General features: G+C 34.7%; 1 protein-coding gene across 7 annotated transcripts in view; it reads right to left on the reverse strand.

Moving 5' to 3' along the window:
- Positions 1–25,359, reverse strand: part of Xrcc4 (X-ray repair cross complementing 4) — a 248,473-nt gene that overhangs the window by 84,571 nt on the left and 138,543 nt on the right. For all 7 annotated transcript variants that reach the window (XR_004115888.1, XM_031360484.1, XM_031360488.1 and 4 more), the window contains one exon: positions 10,709–10,856. Coding sequence is in view for 6 of the 7 variants with exons in the window: in XM_031360484.1 (XP_031216344.1) it covers positions 10,709–10,856 (148 nt within the window). In the remaining variant the exon portion in view is untranslated. The remainder of the gene's footprint in view (positions 1–10,708; positions 10,857–25,359) is intronic.

A 25,359-nucleotide genomic window follows, 5' to 3' on the forward strand; every position in this document is an offset into this window, starting at 1 on the left:
ATAATTTCTCTTTGCTTGCTGCTATTTTACTGATAATAAGAATTTTCAATATTGAATAATAAAGTATAAGCATGGTTTATTCCTCATAAATACTTCTCTTGAGTAGGGATCATAAGGATTTACAAATTAATTACCCTATTTTTTAAGTGATTAAAAACATTTAAATAATAATTATTATCAAACCAAATTTATAGTTTATAGAAATTTTATGTATAAAGTTGTTCAAACACAGAAACACATGTTCAAACAAAGTTGTTAATACACAGTAACACCTTTTACTTGAAACTCAGAAAGATGTACATGTATCCCTATTGAGTTTATTTTAAAATACACCCAAAATGCTCAGTAATTTGCAATTTGAATTTATGATTAGACTAGGGGATGGAGAAGACTTTATGTAAGGGTAGTTCTAGGAGGGAATTATAAAGTTAAAATTTATTTCACTTTTTGTATTATTTGTTTTATCTTAAATTTATATTTTAACATTTATATTTGTAATACTTATACATAAAAATAAAGTATTTAAAAATAACTTTGAAGTTCTGTTGAAGTATATTATTTTCGGGTTTCATAACAGTAGAAATTAAAACACATGCACTTATAAGACATTTCCTCATAATTTCATAGCTACCATTTAAAAACTACAAGACTGTGGTTAATACTGCACACTATTTAAAATATATGAATTCTTTGTCCTTCTTGAACACTTAGACTGTTAAAAAATCCTTCAGGACAAGTTTATTTTACAGTGTAATTCCTGATGTTATTGGCAGATGCATAATAATGTATGTGACCAATTTTACTTATTGGAGTTGTAAGCATAATCAATAAATCATCACTGAAGTGACCTGACCACAATCAGTGTACCCTGGAACAAGTCCAGCAGGCTATTAATCAAAGCATGCAAAGGGAGAGTGAGAGCCACAGTCTTAACAGCTAGGTAAACACATGGAGAAGGCAATAAAAACTACCTTGTTTTAAAACCATCTCAGTGTTTACTTTGCAACTAACATAAACATTATGATAAAATTAAAGTTGTATAATAAAAGAAGTTTGTTTTGAGGACCAAAGAAAACATATAGCAGTTCAATTGTATGTTTCCCATTTGACACTAAAGAAGTTTAAATATTAGAAAGCCCAAATTGCAAGAATTACATATGTCTGTCTGATATTCTCCATGTAGATAAATATATATGCAAATAATTCAAAGTTTGAGTTGCAACTTCAAAAAGCCATATTAACAACTTTAGGAATCAAATACAAATAGAGAATAGGCAAAACATTTGATATTGTCAAATGAAATTTCCACTCTGTCTATTCATGTAAATATGTACACATATACTCAATTTTATATTTTTTTAAAAAAAGGATAGCTTTAAAATATTTTGTTTTCATTCAACATTAAACTTCATTCATTAGTAAAGAGAGGGAAAATATTTGCTGAGTAAACAAAGAAGAGGTATAGACAATTCTAATTTCCATGGAAAATATAAAAAAAGAATTATTCAAGGTCGAAACATTTCATAATTACAGTTGCTTTTCCAGGAAAAGATACACATAATTTAGCTAAAACATGTTGTAAGATAGTGTCTTTAAAAAAGTAGTAGTGATAATACCCTTGACCATGCCCAGTGCTGTCTGCCCTTACCTGGCCTGCAGAGCTTGCAATTATGTCTCTATTGTATTAATACAGTGCTTTTAAGCAGGCAACTGAACCTCATTAAAATTCAACTTCATTCAGTTATTTTACAAGTAGGGATGAAAATATGGTGCTAATTAACAGAGTTCCAGTGAAAATTAAATACATTAAATGTCCAATTAAGATGTTTAATATAGTAGCTGCCACTGAGGAATCAAACCAAAATTAACACAGAAGTGTAAATAGTATCTGAAAGGATAGTTCTTAGAATATGATGACTATATCCTAAGACACAAATATAGAAAATTACATTTTTTGAGCAAATAATATAACTTATCTAGAATTGGGTTTTCTGATCTATGAACTATGTACAGATAAATAACATAAAGCTATCTATCTATCTATCTACCTATCTATCTACCTATCTATCTATCTATGTACCTACCTACCAACCTATCTATTATCTATCATTATTTATCTATTTTGTTTATTAAAATGCTTAAGACATAACATTAAAATTATAAATTTAATAACTAATATGTAGATGACAAGCTGGAAAAATCTTAAAATTTAGGATATTAGAAGCTCCAAAGCAATAGGATACATATAACTCTATTGCAAATTAGCTGAAGTTATGAATAGCTAATGATAATTCATAAAATTCAATAACCAATAAATTTGTGAGAAAGCAAAAAAGGATGATGAACCTGAACTATAGAAAAACTGACTCAGGAAGATCAACACCAGCCTAGGTAACACATGGGGACACTTTCAAAGAGGACACACACATACACCCATACCCATGTACATATACATCCAAATACACACAGATAAGTTCCTTAATATTTAAACACAAAAGGTTAAATAACGGGATAAGAACTGTTTATTAAAACGATTTGGCTATAACCAAAATGAAGCAGATTATGAAAAAGCGCAAAGCAACCACTAGTCATATAGTTAACATAGTTCAGAGGTTCTGAAGGATTTCTGATAAAATATGATACAAGACTAACAGGTTTGTTTTAAAGATGTTCTACTAATTCTATTTTTGTGACTCTACCACAGGGATTAACTAATTAATAAAAATTTTCTTACATATTATATTAAAATAATTACAATGATTTTTCCAATAATACAAAAAATACAACTGAGGACTGGTTAAAGAAAAATGAAAATATTTAAAACTGGAATGTCAAATTATGTTGAAATAATCTATCAAAGAAATGTTTACACGTGTTTGTATCTGATAACAGGTTATATGTACACGCTGCAAGCCTAGTTTTATAAAGCAAACATAGATGAGAAGAGAGCTGAGAGACATAGGGCTGATACAGTGTTAGTGTGCTCATCTCCATGTGGAATAGACTACAGGCTTCTCAGCTCACCGTTACTGTCTATATTTTCTGATTATTTGGAATGACTATGTACCCCTTCTATAATCTCAAAATAAAAAAGGGAAGCTCATTTCACTAAAAACAAAGGCATTAATAGTAATTTTCTTCTTTATATTTTTAGCAACTAGTACTTTGGTATTTTTTAAAATGACATCGAACACCAATTATATAAACCAAAAAGAATTAGAGGGTTGGGAAATGATCAGTGAGTGGACTGCTACACAAGTGGTCTGACCTAAGCTTGAAGTCCCAAAACACATCCCGATGCGGAAAGACATTGGATGATTTAAGAGAGCCTACAGAGATAGAGACAGAGACAGACAGAGGAAGGCCCAGAAGCTGGCACATCAGTTAGTTGTCGCGCAGTAACAAGAGATCTGTCTTATGACTACAAGGTCTTCAGTAATACCTAATCACCATTTTACTTCAGAGTGTAGTCTTTTAACATTCACTAGACACCTGAAATGCAACAGCTTACATAATTTTAAATGGGAAACTTAAATAATTCAGATCACATAGCTCAAACTCCTTTGCTACAGTTTGAGGAAAAACATCTGTAAAGTTTTAATATATTTTTTTTTTATTATTTTGGAAAACATGTTTGAACTCTTTTTAGAAGGCATCTACCACACAGAAAACTAAACCATTCCCATGAAATTATGCTTGAAATACAGGAACCTACACATATTCTATTTGTAGCCTGTAGAAACAAAGACAGTCTATAGAAGTTTCTAAACACTATGCAAGAATTTGTTTATACTTTGGCCCAGTGCTTTAATGGATTTATCCTGCAACTGCAAATGAGGTGGTGCTGAATGTTTTCACATGTGTCCTATCACTCAGAACATGACCTCGTTACTCACAGCAAGGACCATCAATGTGGTAAGCAAACAACTTCCTAAACAGGATTGTACAAAGAACATTAGGCGATCCCACAGGCACACTGGAGGGTTTCATTAAAACTCACTTTAGTGCCTAACATTATTATCGGGTTTGAAATCTCTTCGTATTATAAAATCATTGCCCATTAAAGTATTTTAGTCTGTATCCCAGATCAGTTCTATCGAGAATAAGTACTACTCCTTGGGTTGTTAGTACGCCCTGTACGTCTCAGTCTTGGAGAGCACGTAAAGGAGGTGCAATGCTTAAGAACATCTGGAAACCCAGTCAAATAAATTATTTCCTGTGGGGATTCTCAGAAACCCTGCTGTATAAATGTCTGAGTTATGTAGATAGGAGTACAAAGGACTCCTGATGATTCACATTGATTTCCACGTAGTTTGGAGATAGAGACCTTCCTGCTATCACCTCTCAAATATGCCTTTGCAATGAATGGTGTCATAGGAGAAGGTACTGAAGCCATCGCCATATTCCAGTAAACGCGTGACACCTTCCATGTATGTCTAATATGGAGGCACTCTATTTCTATCTGCCTTTTCGGCTTTTATCCGGAGACCCTAAAGCACATTTTTGATACATGGTGGAATTTACGAATTTCCATATTTGATTTGCATCTTAGTTGCCGGAGTAATACTGGGTTGGTAATAATATGATATGGCTCTATCCTTACTCTCTGCCACATTTTTCTCAGAAAACCTGAGAGAAAAAAATTTCACTTATGTCTTTATGGATAATTAGTTGTCTTTGTTAATGTGTAATTCTCATCTCTTTAGATAAAAATGCTTTGTGTCATGGTGTGTGTGTGTGTGTGTGTTATAGGATTTTGGAAGAAATAATAAACGTTCTTAATTAAAAAAAGATTTCTTGTGGACAAAAATCGTTCCTAGGTATTCTGCTATATAATATAGTAAGGTTTTTCAGATGATTTTCAGATGAGATCCTGGAGTGATGGCCCAGCAGTTGAGAGAATGTGGTACTAATGCTGAGAATCTGATTTCTGTTCCCAGCACCTGAGGGCGGCTCACGAGCATCTAAAACTCCAGTTCTAGGAGATCTAATATGCTCTTTTGACTTTCAAAGGCACCAGGCACTTACATGGTAGAGATATATAAATAAATGTAGGCAAAAGCTTTATAAAATAAAAGAAATTAAAAGTAACAAAAACCTTGAAAGATGGATGCCAAATAAATCCAGGATACAGTGTTATTTTGTTTAGTTATTTTGCTATTGCAATTTCATAGAAACTAATTTTATAATGCTCTTGTATGTCTTGGTATTGGATCTGGTGACAGTACTGAAATATATAAATTCAAAAATTCTCACAACTTCTGTAGACTTGGCAAGTGGCTCATTCTGATGAACACAGAGGGGTAAGAAGGCTGACTAAAAAGCCTAGTGTGGTGCAATGTGGCAAAGTCCAGGGATGCCCAGCACATGGTTCCTGTGAGGAGTACCAGTGCTGGGGCTCACTGACAGGGAAGGGCGATGCCATGGAGCACCCCACACTGTCTGCATTAGTCACACTAATTTTAAATAAATATTTATCAATATACTCCAGATTCCACAATACTAGATTCCAGAAGAATACTAGAAACAGTAAATCATTAGCAATCTAAAAATATTCCTGAGGAAAAGCATTTATATTTACCAGAAAAACGCCAAATGCCAGTCTAAATCTGCCCCTCTGGGCTGCTCATGCATGCTAAATTAAAGCTTTTGCTCCTGTAAGAATCTAGTAGCCTTGGGCACGTATTTAATTTTTTTAAATTTTCTGTGTTTCGAAAATGAAAGCTGCATCATTGTGAATCCATGATCACACAACCTAAGAAGTTAGAACAGTTTAAAACAAAACAGAAAAAAAGTACAATAACTTTAGCTACATTTAACTCATTATATCTTAAAGATGTAATAGTGAATAGTGACCCAAATATCAGAATTGTCTGACCAGTCCAACAGTTTGATAAGTTGTTTTTAAAGACAGTTTTATTAAAAATTATTCATATATTTGATCCCATTCTTTCCCCTCTCAACTCTTCTCAGATCTTCTCAACTTCCCTACTCTCCAAACTTCATGCTTCCCCTCTCAAACAAAAAGCCAATGAACAAAAAGCTAAAACCAACAAGCTAAAGAAAAACCTAATGAGAAAAATACCAGAAAAAAAGACAAAAAGTACAGAAATAAAAAGGAGTCAGTTTGTGCTGTCCAAGTTTTCGTAGGCACGGGGCCTGGTCTGATTTTCCCTTTTCCAGATGGTATCCATTGGAAAGAACTTCTCAGAGCTAGGACTGTGTCTCCATTTCCCCATCTCAGAGCTTATGTCTGGTTTTAACCTGTGTGGATTCGTGGATGCTGTCACAGTCTCTGTGAGTTCATATATGCATCATTCCTGTTGTTTCTGGAAGATCCTGTTTAACATCTGAATCTTAAAACCTTCCTGAAAACTTTGTCTTTTGAATAAATTCCAGAGCCTTAGGAGAAGTGTTTGTTAAAGACATCCCATTTAGGGTTTAGCGCTCTAGTAGGGTTCATCCCACTCTGCATTTTGTCAGCTGTGGACCTTTGTGCTAATTACCATCTGCTGTACAATGAACCTTCTCTGATGCAAGCTGAGGTGTGCTCTGATCTACTGGTATAGCAATATGTTATCAGGAGTCATTTGTCGCTTTGTTTATTTAGTGGGAAAATAAGTTTTGTTTTTTGTTTTGTTTTCACTAGTGCTCATGAACTATCTAGTCTCAGGTTCTTGGGCACTTTAGCCAAGTCAAGTATGAACTCCATCTCATGGAGTAGGCTTTCAATCCACTATGGAAAAAGTGGTTAGTTATTCCCATGACATTTGTGTCTCCCTTGCACCAGTATTTTTGCATGCAGGTAGGTCACTGCTGTTTATCATTGGGTTTGTAGTTGGGAGATATTAATTTTCTCCTCTGGTAGAAAAACAAAGTACCTCCCAAATCAATGGCTTCTTATAAGTAATGTTGAAGCCATTAATTGGTCAACAGCTGGATTTCTCCATGTTGGATTGCATAAAGTTGTTTCTCATAAATAGGGATTCACCATCCAGTTACGAAGAAAGATTAAAGGGATGAAGCTGTACTAGAAGGAAATGCAGAAAGGGGCCCTATGGAAGAACTAGGGGTCCCTGGGTCTGCACCAAGATGCCAAGTTCCTAGGCAATAGAGATGGTATGGGAGGAGGGGCTTCTGTTGGCAGGCTGGAGCAGGAATAAGGGATATGGTTGGATAGAGTGGAGTGGAGGACAAGAAGGAAGCCCCTGCCTAATGTGGCTGTTTTGGATTCCTAGTAGAGAGTGGTTCTGCTGGTTCTCCTAGTCATAAAGAAAAAGAGCAAAGGGGAAGAACTAGGAGGCTCTTAACATGTACCAAAAGGCTGTGTCCCACGGGTATAGAGATGATATGGAAGAAGTAATTTGGTATCTTAACGAGTTATAAAGCAGTACAATTCCACATGGATTACAACTAATGTTCTCTATTTCTCTTTCCTACTGTCTTTGAGACAGTATGTCATTTAGCCCAGACAGGCATTGAGCTCACTATGTACTCAATAAAGAGGATGACTTCGAATTTCTGACTCTTCTGCTCCCATCACCTGAGTTGTGAGTACAGGGCTATATACCAAATTGCTGGGGATTGAACCCAGAGCTTTGTGTATGCTAGATAATCACTCAACTAACAGAGCTATATTACATTGCAGAAGATATTTCTACTGAATATCCTTATGAATATACCAAATGGAACATTTTATATATTTTAGTAAACTTTACAAAGAGTATACCTCCCTTAGTACCATAAACTGAAGCAGAATGTCATATAAACAATGATAAGACATAGTGACCCATTAATTGTCTACCATTAGTTAGATGCTTTAAAACAGTAACAATCCATTTACAAGAGAAGCTAAGGTTAATGACACTAACCTAGAATAAACCTAAATTATATATACACTGTTAGTGAGAATTTTTTTTTTAGAAAAAAAATGTGTTTAAGAAGCAGTATACTACACAAAATGTTTGGTTACAAAAGGCTAATCATCAGCATCCAGCCATGTCCTTCTTACCGCCCACCTCCCCCTTGGCATATCTCAGCCTATTTTTTTCTTTTAATTGCTGCTGTTTCATTTCTGGCTAAGAATATACTTTTTTCAGAAGCTTGTTTTTCCACAGAAAGAATTGGAAATGTGAAACAAGTAATTAAATTTTTGTATGAGCTCTAAAATTTCAGCCTAGAATATCCAAAATGAAAACGACATTCTGAAATACAAAAAATAAGGCATATCTTAACATCTTAATTCAGTTGGATGATGAAAGTGGAATTATAAAGCAGGGTGTTGGACACTCAACCTCTGATTGACAAGCACTAAACTAAACTGCCTTTAAATCCTCAGAATTCTTATTTATGCTTTTCAGTTCTATATAGAAATAGTCTTCACAGATGGTCCTACAAGGATTGGCACACAATGAGAAAAAGATGATATGATTTAATATAACTTTTAAAATATTGAAAATATACTTAACAAGCTGACAGAATCATTTCAAAATAGAAAGAAACATTTTAATATGGTTGGTTTTTAGAAACAAAAGCACATTACTTTTATTTTAAAGTTTTATAAAAATAGTCATGATTCAGAACTAAAATTCTTTCACGTGTCTACAATGTATATATCAGAAACTTATTTTAGCAACAGTGTATACATGTGGAAATATTAATAATCTTAAGACTTTATACGTTTTTCTCCAGAGCACTGAGAGGTGTAAAATGCTGGTCTCCCACATATCCACCACATTTGCTTCCTTACAGCCTAAGATTTTGGTCAAACAAAACAATCAGACCAAAAGAACAAGACATATTAGGTTTTTAACCTATACTTCTGTTTTTAACTCTCTTGAATCCTTAACACTTGCTATCATGCCTGGCATATAACTGATATCCATAAGTGATAAAGGACTCATGGTATAACTGACTGGCAAATGAAGTTCTCTGAGTTGCCAGTAATTTCTTCTTGGCAATAAAATCTATACAAATAGCATGGTAATTCTGATATAATTGTGGAATAATTCTTCACTATGTAAAGTTAAAGCACTGTATGCCTTGAATGGCAATATCTCTCTCAAACGGTTAAGAGGTGAGGAATGAACTCAGATGACAAACTTGAAAAGCAAGAAAATATTGCATATTAATTTTTAAAAGAGGTTATCTAGACACATGTAGTATATACAATGGATCCTGTGCACGGGGAAAATTCATCAGGCAAAATTTCAGAAATAAATAATATACAAATCAATTCAATCTTATCACCATGATTTTGTTTGTTCTGTTTTGAAGATAGTATCTCACTCTACATTTAGTTGGCCTTGAACTAACTATACACCAAGGCTGGCCTTGAACAATATACCATCCCCAGCCATCAGAGAGCTAGGACTACAGAGCAGAGCAATTATAAATATCTGTAATACTTATACATGCCAGAAACTTAAGAATTCTCCTGTTATCTTGCCAGACTCCCAAGGCATGGCTTACACCTCATTATATCCTACTGCCTATTGAATTCTAAGAGTTTGGTCTAAAGATCATTTTATACTTTTAAACCTTTTGATCATATCAAGAGTACTTGATTCACATTCTTGTTCATATGAACTATAGAAAACACCTTGAAAATTAACACTAAACTATTCATTAACCATTTTAAGATTACACAAATCTTTTTGACATGAATAACATCATTTTTGAATTGATTTTATAATAATTTGAGATTATAATATAACATTTCTTCTTTCCCTTTCCCCTTTGCAAACCTTTCCATACACCCCTCACAACTCTCCTTTAAATTCATTGCTTCTTTATTCACTTACAGGAATAAGTTGATTCTTTATGAATTATCATTATATTTTCCAAACAAGCAGGCAAACAAACAAACAAAAAGAAGCTTGTTTGCAAGTTGGTTTGGTGGTGCCTTGACTAAAAGCAGTTCAATTTTTATTTGCTTCTGCACTTTTTCCACCTATGACACATTGTATTAATGAGGATATAAAGAAAACCCAGTTTTACATAGGTTTGGACTTGAAGGGAAGGGGAAAGCCATAAGGGAGGGCCTCGAGAGCCGCGGGAGTTCACTTTGCACATTCTGCAAGGAGTTAATAACATGATCTGCAATTTAACCACAATTTATAGGAAAAAGAATAAAATCCTCATTGAATATCAATTCATATATTTGCTTAGAATTGATCTGATAATACTATTTATGAATATCCACTGTCTTGTTATAATGAAATATAATTTTTACTTTAAATTAGAATATAAATTCAAGTTTGAAGCACAGAGTAAAAATAAATCTATGCTATCAAAGTATGATAAAATAGACAGGAGACCAGAGAAAGTAATTTTACAAGAGGTGGAGGAGAAGCATAACCAGACAGAGTGGCTAAGTTGAATGTGATCTCAGTGCCCTTGAAGTAATAAATTGGATTGAAATGTTTACTGAATATAAGATGCAGCCTAATACTTTAGTATTCTACATATTTTCTCTAATTAAACTATGAAAAGCACAACAAAACCCTGCTTATAATTTTGTAATTAATATTTGGCATTAAATATTAATATGGATTAACCAAATACTAGAAAAAAGATATAATCTGAACTGCTTTATAATATCCCCCCATATTTTTATCTCTAAAAGTAAGTTATCAACTGAGGAGTTCTAATCTTTTAGGCAGTCTATATGGGAATGCAGCATAGCTGTATAGATGTGCACACCCACCTTTCCTTCTCCTGTAGAGGCAACTCCTGTGGAGCTATTTTAGGTTCTGTCCCAAGATTCTTCTGCATTTGGTGTCTCCTTTTCCTACTTGGTGCAATGTCAGTGACATCCGGACTTGAAAATATGGAATCATCCTTACAAAGTGTTTCTAAAACAAAATAGAAATCCAATATATATAATTTATATTAAATATTAAATTGTTTTCCCAACAATAGCATTAGCAGCACAATGAAGATATAGTAGAACTATTGTCACAAACCTTTATATACAGTTGGTAATGTGAAGCAGGGAGATGGTATACAGTATGTTATTATCACTGGATCAGTGTCCACTGAATAATTTGGTTAAAGTAGTCATTGTCTGTCTGCCTGAGTCAAGCATGTTCTCAACTAATATAAGAAATAATATATAGTGATGCATAAATAAAGCAAGTTAACTTGGAGCAGTGATGATGAGTGTGTGGAAATTTGTTAGTTACAGAAAAACTACAGGTTTCATAATCAAATGACCTTAAAAGAAGAACAAGAAAAAACTTGTATATTGATGAAAAATAAATTTAATATGGCTAAAGTATGAAAGCCTCAGTGTGGCTGTACTTGTGGGGCAGATGCCACAATAGATATGGTTTATGTGTTTTCTATTAATCTATTTCCAAATATGAGCACTAACAATATCTACTAGTTAACCAATGCACAAACTATTCTATCATAATCCATGTTTCATTGAAAAGGGGGGTATCTGGGCCAATACAATAATGATATCAACATGATTTAAGCTTTTAATATGTCTTCTCAGTATGTATATACACATACACAGCCACACACAGATACACACAAAGACACACACAAAGACACACACACACACACACACACACACACACACACACACACACACAGATAATACACCTTCATGTCTCATTTAACGGTTACCAGAAAAAAAGGACAATAACAAAAAAAATGTTTCAGAAGTAAAAAGAAAGCTTGGATGATATACAGAGACTTAGGATGTCGACAGCTCGAAATACTATGAAGGTCCACTCCTTTATTACAAAAAGCAGCTGATTTAGTGAAGCCAAGGAGTCACTAACTATGGGTTTCAGAAGTGAATTCTCTCCTGAAGTGCACACTACCTCTAGGGAACTTCTGAAAACATATCCCTGAAGACTCACTATGTGGTCAAGGTAGCCTTCAATTTGCTCTACAGAACTACTCCAGCCTCAAAATCACATAAATCAGTCTGCCTCTGCTTTCCTAGTCCTGGCATTACAGTTACCCACCAATTATGCCTGGCTGAATTGTTGATTTGAAGAAAACATTAGAGACTAATGCATTCAAAAGCTCTAACATCCATTTTCAAGGAAGCATGATGCAAAGAGCCAGCTGATTATGATGGTAGGCTCACATGTTGCCTTAGATTAAATGCAGCCAGGACATTTATTAGGGTCATAAATAAAGATCTAACAAAAACCATGACAGAACTGTAAGGTTCTGAATGTTATGTCCAGATCTCAGTTGGTTTGACAAGCAAACAACATTAAATTTGTTGTGATTTTTTTTTTTTTACAATGAATGGTTCTGAGATACATAGGTCTGCATGTGAATAATGATAGTAATAATAATAAATATTATTTATATATATTATATTGTTTATATAATACACACACATAAACACACACACACACATCCCATGGTGGTAGAGAGACATGCAAGTTGAATTCCCAAGTGCTGGTGCAGTAGTGGCACAGAGCATGTGGGACTAACCATCAATATCTAGTTGGACTTAAGACCCACTCCATGAGATACAACCCATCATACACAATGCTCAGCTGGCGAGGAACCTGAGAACAGATATTAAGAGACTTGGGGAAGACCAAATTCTATTGTTCTGCTAAAAGAACATAACTGTAAAATGACTGCAAACCATATTCTCTTAGAACAGTGCTTCCTCAGCCCTCATTAACGGAGCTTCTTCCTGCATGGGAACAAATATAGAGACCCATAGCTAGACAACATGCAGAGAGGGAGAGACTTTGGAACCCTCAGTAGTAGATAGGATTTCACCATCAAATCCCTCCCTTCATGTCTTAGAGAAGGCGATGGAAGAGAAGAGAGAAAGACTGCAAAAGGTAGAGGTAATGGAGGACACCAAGGATGTAATGTCTTCTAAACACAGCAGATCCGACACACATATGAACTCAAAGTGACTACCAGTCTACACGGGCCTGACATGTCTGGGGCAGATAGGGTCACAGTGCTGAGAAGGGAAGCAGATACAAATCCCCATCCTTAAATCTAGAACATATCAATGATTGACAACTATTTAAAATAAAATATTCTTTCCAAAGGAGTCTTATTAGGGATAGAAACCACTCCCAAGGACAGGTCCCATTCCCAATAGTAGATGGCAAAAAAAGTCAACACACTGGTATCACTGGACATTTTTGTCTAATAATCTTGTTTTCTGGGAAGTAGTTTAATTTAAAAGCTCTTTGCAGATAGATTATGGCTCTCCATTTTGTGTTTTATCCAATCCTTGTCTGTATGAATGCCTGTGTCTCTGTATCTCTTTTGTTTATTCTGCTTTTTTTCTTTCTGTTTGTTTTCTACTGTTCCTGATAGTTTGATTTTGTTTTATTTTTTCTTTAAATGTCTGTTTGTATTCTAAGGAGAAAAAGCATATGGATCTAGATGGGAAGAAAGGTGGGAAATAGTTGAGAGGGGAATGGGGGAGAGGAACCTTTATCAGAATATATTATCTAAAAAATCCATTTTAATAGAATAAAAAGAGAAATAAAGAAAATAGGTAAGTGTGGGCTGCATAGAAAAAAATGAGGGTAAAGAAGACACATAGATAATGACCTTTCTGTCAGAATGTCTACTGATTGGAAAGTAGGTTATCTATATGTTATAGAGAACTCATAGAATCCCCAGTTTTTAAACCTATCATCAGTTATTTGCCATCACAATGTATCTTTGAGCATTTCCAGTAATTTCTAAACAAGCAAATAGAAAAAAAAAAAGACCTTTGCCAACCATCCCACTGAAGCTGAAACACTGACTGGCAGGGGCTCTGGAATGAACCCCAAGTTCTCATCAGGTTTGCTGCTCTGGCTACTAGGGATCTCTACACAGTCCCTGCTATTACAAAAGGTGCCTCACAAAAAGCCACTCCACTCATCTGACAGCAAAACTGTAGGATCTTGGCAGCAAAAAAGACATGAGGAGAGTGCTGGCTTCCCTTGGTATTCTCAATGTCAAACTAAATGATCTTTGGTTAAACTGCCAGAAATTTGGATAAATCCCATGAGAAAAAAAAGAGAAAAAAACAAAAACAAAAACAAAAACCAACCAACCAAACAAACAAACAAAAAACTCATCAGTTTCAAACCAATAGATTCTTAAGCTTTCACTTTTTTTGTTTTGTTTTGGTTTTGTTTTTTCGGTCAAACATGTCTGGTCAAATGAAATTATTCCTAATTCCTAATGATACTCAGAACATAAAATGGTGGTTGTTTAGTCATTATCAGAGAGGCTTTCTCTGGCAGCAGATAAGAGTAGTTAGAGAGACTCAGAGCCAGACATTATAAGAGAAAGAGAGAAAGTACAAACTAGAAGTCTCTATTGGGTCCTTCCCCTGGGAGCTCAGGGAACCCCCGGAAGTGGGGGAAGTATTCCCTTCATGTGTTCTCTTCCCACACAAGTGTCTTGAGGCTCACTATTAGTCATTCATGGTATTGGCAACACAGCTCCCATACTAAATTGTAGAATGAAGGAAGTCCTGAACATGGCCCAGTAATCAACTAAGCAGGGCTCAGAGAGTCTGAAATGTTAAGCATGAGGCCTACATGTGTATGACCCAGTTCCTCTGCATATTATACTATAGATGTTAACTTGCTGGTTTTGTGGAACTCCTGACAGTGGGAGTTCTGAATCTCTAATTCTTTTGCCTGTCCTTGGGACTCCTTTCTTCCAATTGGATTGCCTTGGCCAGCTGGATGTGAGGGGTTTTACCCTGTCTTTTTGTATTCTGTTTTATTTGGATCTAGTCTCTTGGAAGCCTGCTTTTTCTAAAGAGGAAAGAGAGAGGAGTGGATCCAGTGGAGAGGGAAGGTGGAAGCAGACTAGGAATATAAAAGTAGGTTATCATCAGATATAATTGTCTTCTTAGAGGCTAACTACTGAATAAGCTCACCCTTTCTAGCTTTTCTGAACTCAGGCTGTCTGGTCAACTTAGTTGTTCCAGCTCACACTTCTCTTCAAGATGACTGATTCTGAATTGCTCTGCTTGGCCTCAAACTAATCTTAGCAATCTGTTCTAATCTCATTGGTTGGCTTGTTCTTATTTTCTGGCTTCAACTCCACTGCACTGCACTCACTGCCCTGACTCCCATGTGTCTGACCCAACCCCACTGCACGGAATTCAACTGGCTGAACAGTACTGATTCCCTTTCTGCTCTGCTCTTACGAAGGGTTTCTCTTGAGAATTGAGCTTATCCCATCTTTGACTCATTCAAATCTTTCTCTGAATTGTCACTTTGTCTGCCACTCAGTTAGACATCATTGTTGAGAATTAATGGTGTGTTCTAAGGGATCCAGCCAGTGGGAGTAAGAATGTGTACTAAGAGTGTTTGTGCATAGCTAGATCACACTGACCTAGAAGGGTTTTGGATGAGATCAGAGCAGCCATGGTTTTAGATTAAATTCCTCTACATAGAAAAAATGGAGGAAAGAGAAACTGTGGTAGGGATTATTTTATGAAGAAGAATGTATTTTCAATAAAAAGAAAAGAAAAGAAAAAAATGAATTTATTTACAAATTTATTTATTTATTTGCATTCTTATTCTAAAAGTTTTAGAGTTTTTCTCTTCATATGATACACAGCGTGTTACATTCTCATGGGGAAAGTCACATCTCTTCTTTCCATTCCACACACATTTACTCCCCTATCCCTTCATGTGCTTTCCTCCCCACACAAGTGTCCTGAGGCTCACTACTAGTTATTCATTGTATTGGTAATGTAGCTCTTGTATTAAATTGTAGAATGATCATTAATCTCTGACCAGGGAAAAAGTTTTGTCTCTCTCTATATACATATATGATATATTCATATATATATATATTATACATATATATATATATCATATATATGTATGTATATAGTTTATAAAAGTAACTTACTTCCCAGGCTCATAACAAAGTATTATGATCCTAGAATTTTTGGGACTTCCACTTAGTTTTGTTACCTTATCCTCAGGGAACATCTTTATCATGATGTTGAGGTCTCCAGTGATACTAACAGTCATATTTGTTCCTTGCTCTCACTTCACGACTGACTCATTTTCCTCATCTCTGTCAGTTCTATCCCACAGAAATCTTCCTCTTTTCCTTGGAGTTCAGAGTTTCACATATTTATTTTATACATCCTATTTTCTATTGCTGATTCTTTTCATACAACTTTCTCTCTCCAATTAGAATATGAACATTAGTGATGATATATACATCTTACACATGGAAATAATGCTATCTCACAAGCAATTCAGTAGTTTCATATATGAAAAATCTGAACTTGGAAGCGCTCATTTTCAAAACTTACTTAGAATCCTAAGAAGAGAGGAGGGGAAAATGGAGCAGGAGCACACGGGTGTGGATCTCTCCTCCTGCCGTGTATCATGGGCAAGGAGCAAGGAGCTGAGATAAGGTGGTTTACACCATCTTCAAAAAGTATTATTTCAAGTGAACTACTTGAGGTAGTAAATTTGTAATCTGATAAAACAAGTCAACATTAGTTTTCCTCATCATTCATCAAATAGCCTCCTTTCAAAGCTGTAATCTCTTGTCATCCTGTGTCCATGATCTATAGAATAACTGATGACCATTTCACACAAAAGGTAGCCTATTCATCAGCTTTTATTTTAAAAAAATGAAAACACAATATCAAACACTGCAAGCATCTATGTGCATATGTACATACAACCACGTCAATGCCCATTAGAATCTGTCAAGCTTCTCTCTGGCTAGCATTGCTGGAATAAAAATTTCAAAACAAATATTTATTGGAGTAACATAAGATGTCATTTTTGAAATCCTAGTACTCTAAAAATCAGAATCAGAGTAAGTCACTCACCATGAAGTACACACTCCAGAAATATTGATAGCATAAAAAAAAGTAGGTTGATTGATTACATTAACTAGCACTCTCCATCAATGACATAACTCAGTGTTTGTTTCACATATTGTCTTACTTAAATGATTAGTAATGAAACTCCCTTCTTCATACAATAGGTTATATTATTCTTCAATATTTAATAACTAGAGTCTTCTGTCAGGCACTGTCCAGAAGATACTCAAAATCCTTACAGCCAAATAGGACAGGAGAATGCAACTATTTACAAGAAGCCATAGAGTATATTATAGCATAAAATTTTTAAAAAGGTGTCACAGCTTTTAAACCATTACCTTTCAGTATTATATTTCTACAGTTATTTAGTTAAGCTTCATATTTTCTTGTCTTTTTTATTGGATATTTTCTTTATTTACATTTCAAATGCTATCCCTTTTCCTGGTTTCCCTCCCTCCTGGAAACACCCTATCACCTCTTCCCTTCCCCTGCTTCTATGAAGGTGTTCCTCCACCACCCAGTTAAGCTTCATATTTTCTTTGCCAAAGATCTACTAAAATTGATTCCTTATACTGTTTTCATTATTTATAGACACTTCTTTTGAAAATGTAATTGTGAATTGGAAATGGTACTAAAAGAGATTTCCCAAGAGGAAGCCATTAAGTCTGTCTTACTTCTGAGCAACTGATTTAAGGAAGGCAAGAAATTAAGGTTTGGTGCAGTGTAATTATTTTTGTATGGTATTGTGCTCTCAAGTATTAAACCTAGGGCTAGGTACATGGTGTACAAACATCTTGTCATTGAGCTATACCCCAAATCCTAGAGGGTATTCTAAAGTGAACTCAAATAAAAATGTGAATCAACCCTTCCTATTCATCTTCTAGAATATTTTGGATAGTTACCCAACATCTGTAGTACACTTCATCGCACTTAAAGTAATCAATTTGAAACTTATAAGCATCATAAAGCTGGGATGGAAATTATCATATATGCTACTAATATTGGCACAATGTTTAAAACAGTAATTACTCAATGCACACTCATTGATTAACTGTAATAAATTTCAAATACTAATCGAGTTAAAGTAATTTCTCAAATTAGATTTTGTTTATGTTATTAAATATTACATCGTTGATTATGTCTGCTGCCACCAATCTCGTTAGCATTTTAAAAAGTTACCTAGAATAGCAGCTTATGAAAGAACCCCATTAAGCATTCAGTTTATGTAACTTTACTGTTAAAATAACAAACCTTGGAAAGTACTTTAATGGTTATTAACTTTTCACAAAACAAAACTATAACTCCTCAGCTTCCAACAGTTACTCATGTTGTGCAATAATTGAGCCAACACAGAGTTCATTGTTCCTGTTTCTGTGTCAGGTGTGGACTTCAGTCAATAGAAAACATTTGCTAGTGTTTGTTCACATAGATTTCTATGAGTTTTGGGTTTTTTTCTCTTGATGAAATTTTAATGAAATATAGCTCCTTATAAAGCTAATGCAGTATTTCAGTGAAATGAAAGACAAATAGATAAAGTTAAATAAAATAGAAAACATTTTTAGTGAGGTGTAAGAATTCTTTCAGTTTCCCTTTCCCAAATACAGCACCAGTATATACTCTGAAGTAATTCAGCTTAGAGCAGGTTAGAACTAGAAAACAATCACTAACTAGCTTGATTAACAACTCAAAAATCGCAATCTGCTAAGAATGTCAAAGGTGAAGGAAGTACCTAATAAACAGTGGATGGGACTCAGTTACAAGGACTACAAGCTCTCTCGCTGAGCAACAGCAGTAGGAAGAAGGATATGGCTAAGGTCGCTTCTTTTTGCCCATTCATGCTTAATCTCAGACAGCTTGAAATAATTTTGATGAAGTAAGGAAAGGCAATTCAAGTCCCATACCTAAACATAATAAAAGCAATATATAGCAAACCAATAGCCAACATCAAACTAAATGGAGAGAAACTTGAAGCAATACACTAAAATCAGGGGCTAGACAAGGCTGCCCACTCTCTCCCTATCTATTCAATATACTACTTGAAGCTATAGCTAGAGCAATTAGACAACAAAAAGAGGTCAAAGGGATACAAATTGGAAAGGAAGAAGTCAAGATGTCACTATTTGTGCATAATAAGATAGTATACTAAGTGACCCGAAAAATTACCCCAAAGAACTCCTAGAGCTGATAAACAACTTCAGCAAAGTGGCTGGATAGAAAATTAACTCAAATAAATCAGTAGCCTTCCTTTATATAAATGGTAAACAGGCTGAGAAAGAAATTAGAGAAATGGCACACTTCACAATAGTCACAAATAATGTAAAATATCTTGGTGTGACTCTAACCAAGCAAATGAAAGATCTGTACGACAAGAACTTCAAGTCTCTGAAGTTCTTTTGAAGAAAAATTGAAGAAGACTTCAGAAGACAGAAAGATCTCCCATGCTGATGGATTGGCAGGATTAACATAGTAAAAATGGCTATTTTACCAAGAGCAATCTACAGATTCAATGCAATCCCCATCAAAATTCCAACTCAATTCTTCACAGAGATAGAAAAAGCAATTTTCAAATTCAACTGGAGTAACAAAAAAAAAAAAACCCAGGATAGCGAAAACTATTAACAACAATAAGAGAACTTTTGGGGGAATTAACTTCCTTAACTTCAAGTGGTATTATACATCAATAGTGATAAAAACTGCATGGTATATTGGTCCAGAGACAGGTAGGTAGATCAGTGCAATAGAACTGAAGACCCAGAAATAAAGCCACACACTTATGGTCACTTGATTTTTGACAAAGAAGCCAATATGTCCAGTGAAAAAAAAGACAGCATTTTCAACAAATGGTGCTGGTTCAAGTGGTGGTCGGCATATAGAAGAACTGGAATTGATCCATTCTTATCTCCTTGTACAAAGCTCAAGTCCAAGTAGATCAAGATATACATAAAACCAGATACACTGAATCTAATGGAAGAGAAAGTGGGAAAGAGCCTTGAACACATCAACACAGCGGAAAATTTACTGAACAGAACACCAGTGGCTCAGGCTCTAAGATAACTGTTGTCAAATGGATAAAATGTCTTATAGAAGTTGAAACTTTTCCTGTTCAAACATCAGTATGATACTCTTTATAATGCTTTATTTAATGTTATCTATAACTTTATTTTACAAAACTTGTCATTTTTATTTTGAAAACTGAATAGCTTATATAGTTTTGTCATATGCAATCAAAATTAGAAAAATCATTTTAAGTATTAATTGATAAAATATGTATATGAAATGCATTATTTACAATAAACACATGATTTCATTTCCTATTATCATCTATAGTTAAGAAGATTATAAACACTCACATTTAACCATCAGTGCTAACATGGTACAATCATATTAAAGTGTTTGGAAAAAGCCTTCCTATTTTTAGTATTATATCACCTAGCAAATGTCTGAATTTGAAATCCATCTTGATCTTTTTCAAAACTTCATTTTGGATATATGAGTAATATCTCCCAAGAAACTTGAAATGTTAATCATTTCAAATCACCAAAATTTCTATTCTGTTTGGCATAGATAATTGCTATAGGTTGGGTTGAATCAAAGCAAGGTAATTCTGAAAATGCAAATTTGATAATTCCTCCTTTTCTAATTATTACTGTGACAAATATATGTCTGATAAATATTTAACATAACATTTTTTTTTGTGACTCAGCTTCCATGCATGTATAAATTAAATTTTATCTGATGTTCTTTACTCCATCTACATGGCAGAGCTTTGCTCATGGCATCTTCTGCCAGAAAATACATCTGTAGGATGGCTCTCCTAATTCCAGAAGTGTTGACTTAGTGTCTATCTTCTATGCCTCTTTCCCATTGTAGTTATCACTACAGTATAGAGGACGGGGTAAAAGGTTAGTGCAAAAGATATAATGTGACGGAGAAAACTCATAAAAAAAGCCATTAAGTTTCCCTATCGAGTAGCAGAAAACCAGTGTATACAATACAGACAAAAAATAACAATTAAATCTTACTGGAAAAATTGTTCATTACATAAGAACATTAAAACATCATGTCATCTACATGACTTGGAGTCCTATATATGTGTAGGTATGCACTGAATATATACAGGACATAGTTTTACTAATTAATTATATCCTTACAGAAAAATAAGTCCAGGATTTCAATACTCTGAATACATTATCAATGTAGAATGACTCAATCTGCAAGCTTTATGATCTCATGAACATCTGTAGAGGAACTAGCTTCTTTGCTGTATTTTCAGGAAGGCTCCATCACTCCTAATACATTGTCTTCTTTCCTCTAAGATATATGTATTTTCAATTTACTTGCTTGGCTACCTAAATGACCATCTGTTCTTTCTAGTTGGGACTAAAAGCATTATTCATTGATGTACATGAGTTTCTTCACCTGGAATTTGCTCCATTTAGGCTACTTAAAAGTAATTCTTTGCAGGACAAAACTGAGAATGTTAACTTTGAGTGCCGGTAATTAGCATATCCACTCCAAAATGCATGTTTCCAGCCTCATGTTAAATCAATATTTACAAGAAATAAGGAGTTGAAACTATATTGCTATTTATATTGTATATGGTATGTCTGATTTTAGGCTATCATATCTGAAAATTTCAAATTTCAATTTCTTAATGTATATCAGGCATGAAGCTAAAACAGAAAGCACAGATCACAACAGAACTCACAGTTACAATCTTAATAGTCCTATAGTGCAGAGAGGTTTTCAGCTTTTGGAAAAAATTAATTTATGTTAATTTTATTATAAACTAAGGTTTCCACCTTACTAAGGTATCTTGTTACTATCAGATTTTACTTATTTCTTTTATTGGATATTTTCGTTATTTACATTTCAAATGTTATCCCCTTTCCTGGTCTCCTGAAACACCCTATCCCATCTCTTCCCCCTGCCTCTATGAGGGTGTTCCCCTACCCACCCACCCTGGTATTCCCCTACACTGGGGCATCGAACCTTCACAAAACCATGGGCCTCTCCTCCCATTGTTGCCAGACAGGTCCATCCTCTGCTAAATATGCAGCTGAAGCCATGTATCCCTCCATGTGTACTCACTGGTTGGTGATTTTGGCCCAGGAAGCTCTGCTAATCTGGCTGATTGATATTGTTGTTCTTCCTATGGGGTTGCAAAGACCTTCAGCTCCTTGGGTGATTTCTCTTAATCCCTCCATTGGGGACCCAGTGTTCAGTCCAATACTGTGAGTATCTTCCTCTGTACTTGTCAGGCTCTGGCAGAGCCTCTCAGGAGATAACTATACCAGGCTTCTGTCAGCAAGCACTTCTTGGCATCCACAATAGTGTCTGATATGGTGACTGTAAATGGGATGGCTCCCTGGGTGGGGCAGTCTCTGGATTGACCATATTTTCTGTGTGTATTTTTGTGAATAATCACTGCTTTTAAATATAAAGATCAGGTATACATTTTTGACAAAATCTAGATAAAGTGGCATATGATATCATCACTGAATTTTCAGCAAAACCTCAGGTAATTATTTAAAGCCGTATTTTTTCATCTAATTTCTCCTTATTTACTAGTTCTTTAGTAGTTATGCCAATTCTAGTAACAATGAGATTTAAATTTATCATTTGCAGCAGATTTGTACCTGTGATTTGAATCTGCTGATAAGTTATTGTAAAATGTACTAATTCTAAATAATAGCACTAAACACCTACAGGTACAAAGATCTGTGAGATTCTATAACTTACTTCCTTGACTGTTTTGTCTTGGTTTATAAAGTATCAGATATATTTCAAATTTTTTGTTTCAGTAAATGCAGGGAATAATATTTTTAAAATTATTACAGCACATGTTGTTTTTCCAAACATATGTTCATTTAAAAAACAAATTGGACTTTTTTAGTCAAGGACATAAAGGCAAAGAAAACAAGTTTCCATAATGGCCACTCTCAGAGCTTTCCTCAACCCAAGTGATTTCACAGGCTTCTGTTCCTTGGGACATGGTTTTGATAAGGCTGCAAGATACTGTGATTTACCTTTGATTAACTGCTAATATATATGTAGACCTAAATTGTTCAACAGCAATACTACCATGAGATAGCAAGATAAAATTTATCATTGCAAGAGACACAGAATGTGCATTCACATTTATATAGAACATGAAGAGCTGAGCAGTGGTGGTGCACACCTTTAATCCCAGCACTTGGGAGGCAGAGGCAGGCAGATTTCTGAGTTCGAGGCCAGTCTGGTCTACAGAGTGAGTTCCAGGACAGCCAGGGCTAAACAGAGAAACCCCCCCCAACAAACAAACAAACAAAATTTCAAAAAATTATAAAATATAATTTTAAAAATTATATTCTAAGCATTATATATTTTATATTAAAACATAACATTAAAAATATGTAAATCAAGAAAGGTATCAGTGTAGAGTTGCAATTATTAAATAAATACTTTAACATAAAGTCTTAAAACACAATTGTTTTATGTTTTTTTTTTTTTTTGGTTCTTCGAGACAAGGTTTCTCTGTGTAGCCCTGGCTGTCCTGGAACTCACTCTGTAGACCAGGCTGGCCTTGAACTCAGAAATCTGCCTGCCTCTGCCCTCCCAAGTGCTGGGATTAGAGGTGTGCACCACCACTGCCCGGCCATGTTCCTAGTTTATTTAGTTTATATTTTATACTGTCTCATATGTGAATGAATCACACTTGTTAAGTTCTATGGGTCATTCAGTTGGTGTTAATTAAATAAAATCAGTGGGTTTCATGAATTGTACTTAATATGAATTGTATAATAAGTGTTTCAAATAATTTGTTTGCTTGACAGCACTCTTGCAGTATAAATCTCAGGACTCCGGTAAATCATGTGGCTCTGGACCACCGGGGAGCTTACACACATTTGTTCCTTCAGCTGTCACAAAGGAACAGTGACCATACGAGTGTGCTCACCCAGCTCTAGACACAGAGTTCTGTTTGTTGAAAATTTACTTAAATACTGAGGTTCCCAAAACACAGACTCAACACCTAACAGCTAGATTGTCATATAAATCATTAAGTACTGTCAGTGGGTTTTATAACAGCTCTAAGTCGTTCTCTACACTAGTGTTTTAGTTTGAGTCATTATTTCTCTCATTTCAATTCTATACCCATTCAGCTCTGTCATGTTGTTCAATACAGTGGAAACTACTGCATTTCCTTCATTCCTACTGAATTTTATTCAGTCACTAAGACAATGAAATATTGGGAATGTAGAAATTGCTCTATTTCCTTCTAGATATTCTAATCAGATCTCAGATCCGTTCTCAAAGTCACACCACATCACTTTCACACATTCTACCCAGTTCCACAATGCCAGACACACTCTAGGCCTGCAGCGCACAGCCGCTCTCCCTTATCTGACCGCCTCCCATTGGTTCCTTCTCCACTTTCCCGCCTCGGATATGAGCTTATTGTCTGAGTGTGCTGTGCTTCCCTCTCCGTCTGCTCATGCGTCTTGAGTTGTCCTACTGTTCCATTTTCATATATATTTTATCTTACAGGAACTTGATGTAAAACATTTCAAATATGTGCCTTAATCTATCATTAATTTATTTAATAAATGCAAGGCACTGCCTATTATAAAATCATTCTGCTTGTACTTGCTATTTTCTACTGCAACTGTTTTTCTCTTTTCCACTCCTCCTACAAGGCAAGTCTGAAAGGTGAGACAATGTTTTATTTAACATGCATTCTCTGAGCCAGACTTCAGGTCCAATACCTAACAGACAATTAAGAAATATTGGAGTAAATTAATTAACTTAATGCTAAGACACCTTTCTTCTAACTTGCAATTATTTCGACCTTCTCTAACGAATAATTAAAATTCTGTGTGTAATGAATCAATCAGCATTAATTGTTATGACATAATCTAATATGAAAAGGAAGGAATACCATTTTTAACTACCCCTGGAAATGTTAACAGATATGTTAACATAATGTTTCTGTAGTTAGCCACATGGAAATTACAATGGAGATTTCTCATAAAACTAAAACCATAAGTATCATATGACTCAACTATACCATTCCTGAATATATACCCAGAGGACTATAAGACAGTATATCACAGATATATTTATACATACTATTCATTGCTATACAACTTATAATAGTAAAGAAAGTGAATCATGTTATATGTTTATCAGAAAACAAAAAAATAATGAAATTCAATACATATATGAAGAAATTTTATTCAGTCACTAAGAAAATGAAATATTGGGAATGTAGAAATTGCTCAGCTGTTAAGAGCCCTGGTTGCTCTTCCAGGGGACTTGGGTTCAATTCCCAGCATCCGCACATCAAGTCATGGCTCTCTGTAATTCTAGGTGCAGAGTATCTGAAAACCTCACAGAGGCAAAATACCAATGTACATAAATAAAAATATGTAAGAAAATGAAATTGTAATTCCTATTGTAATGGGATACAACTGTAACCATTATGTTAAGCCAAATAATCCCCACCCAGAAAAACAAATACCTCATATATATATGTATGTATATATATATATATA

The sequence above is a fragment of the Mastomys coucha genome, unplaced genomic scaffold (genome assembly GCF_008632895.1).
Source record: "Mastomys coucha isolate ucsf_1 unplaced genomic scaffold, UCSF_Mcou_1 pScaffold8, whole genome shotgun sequence".
NCBI lineage: Eukaryota > Metazoa > Chordata > Mammalia > Rodentia > Muridae > Mastomys > Mastomys coucha.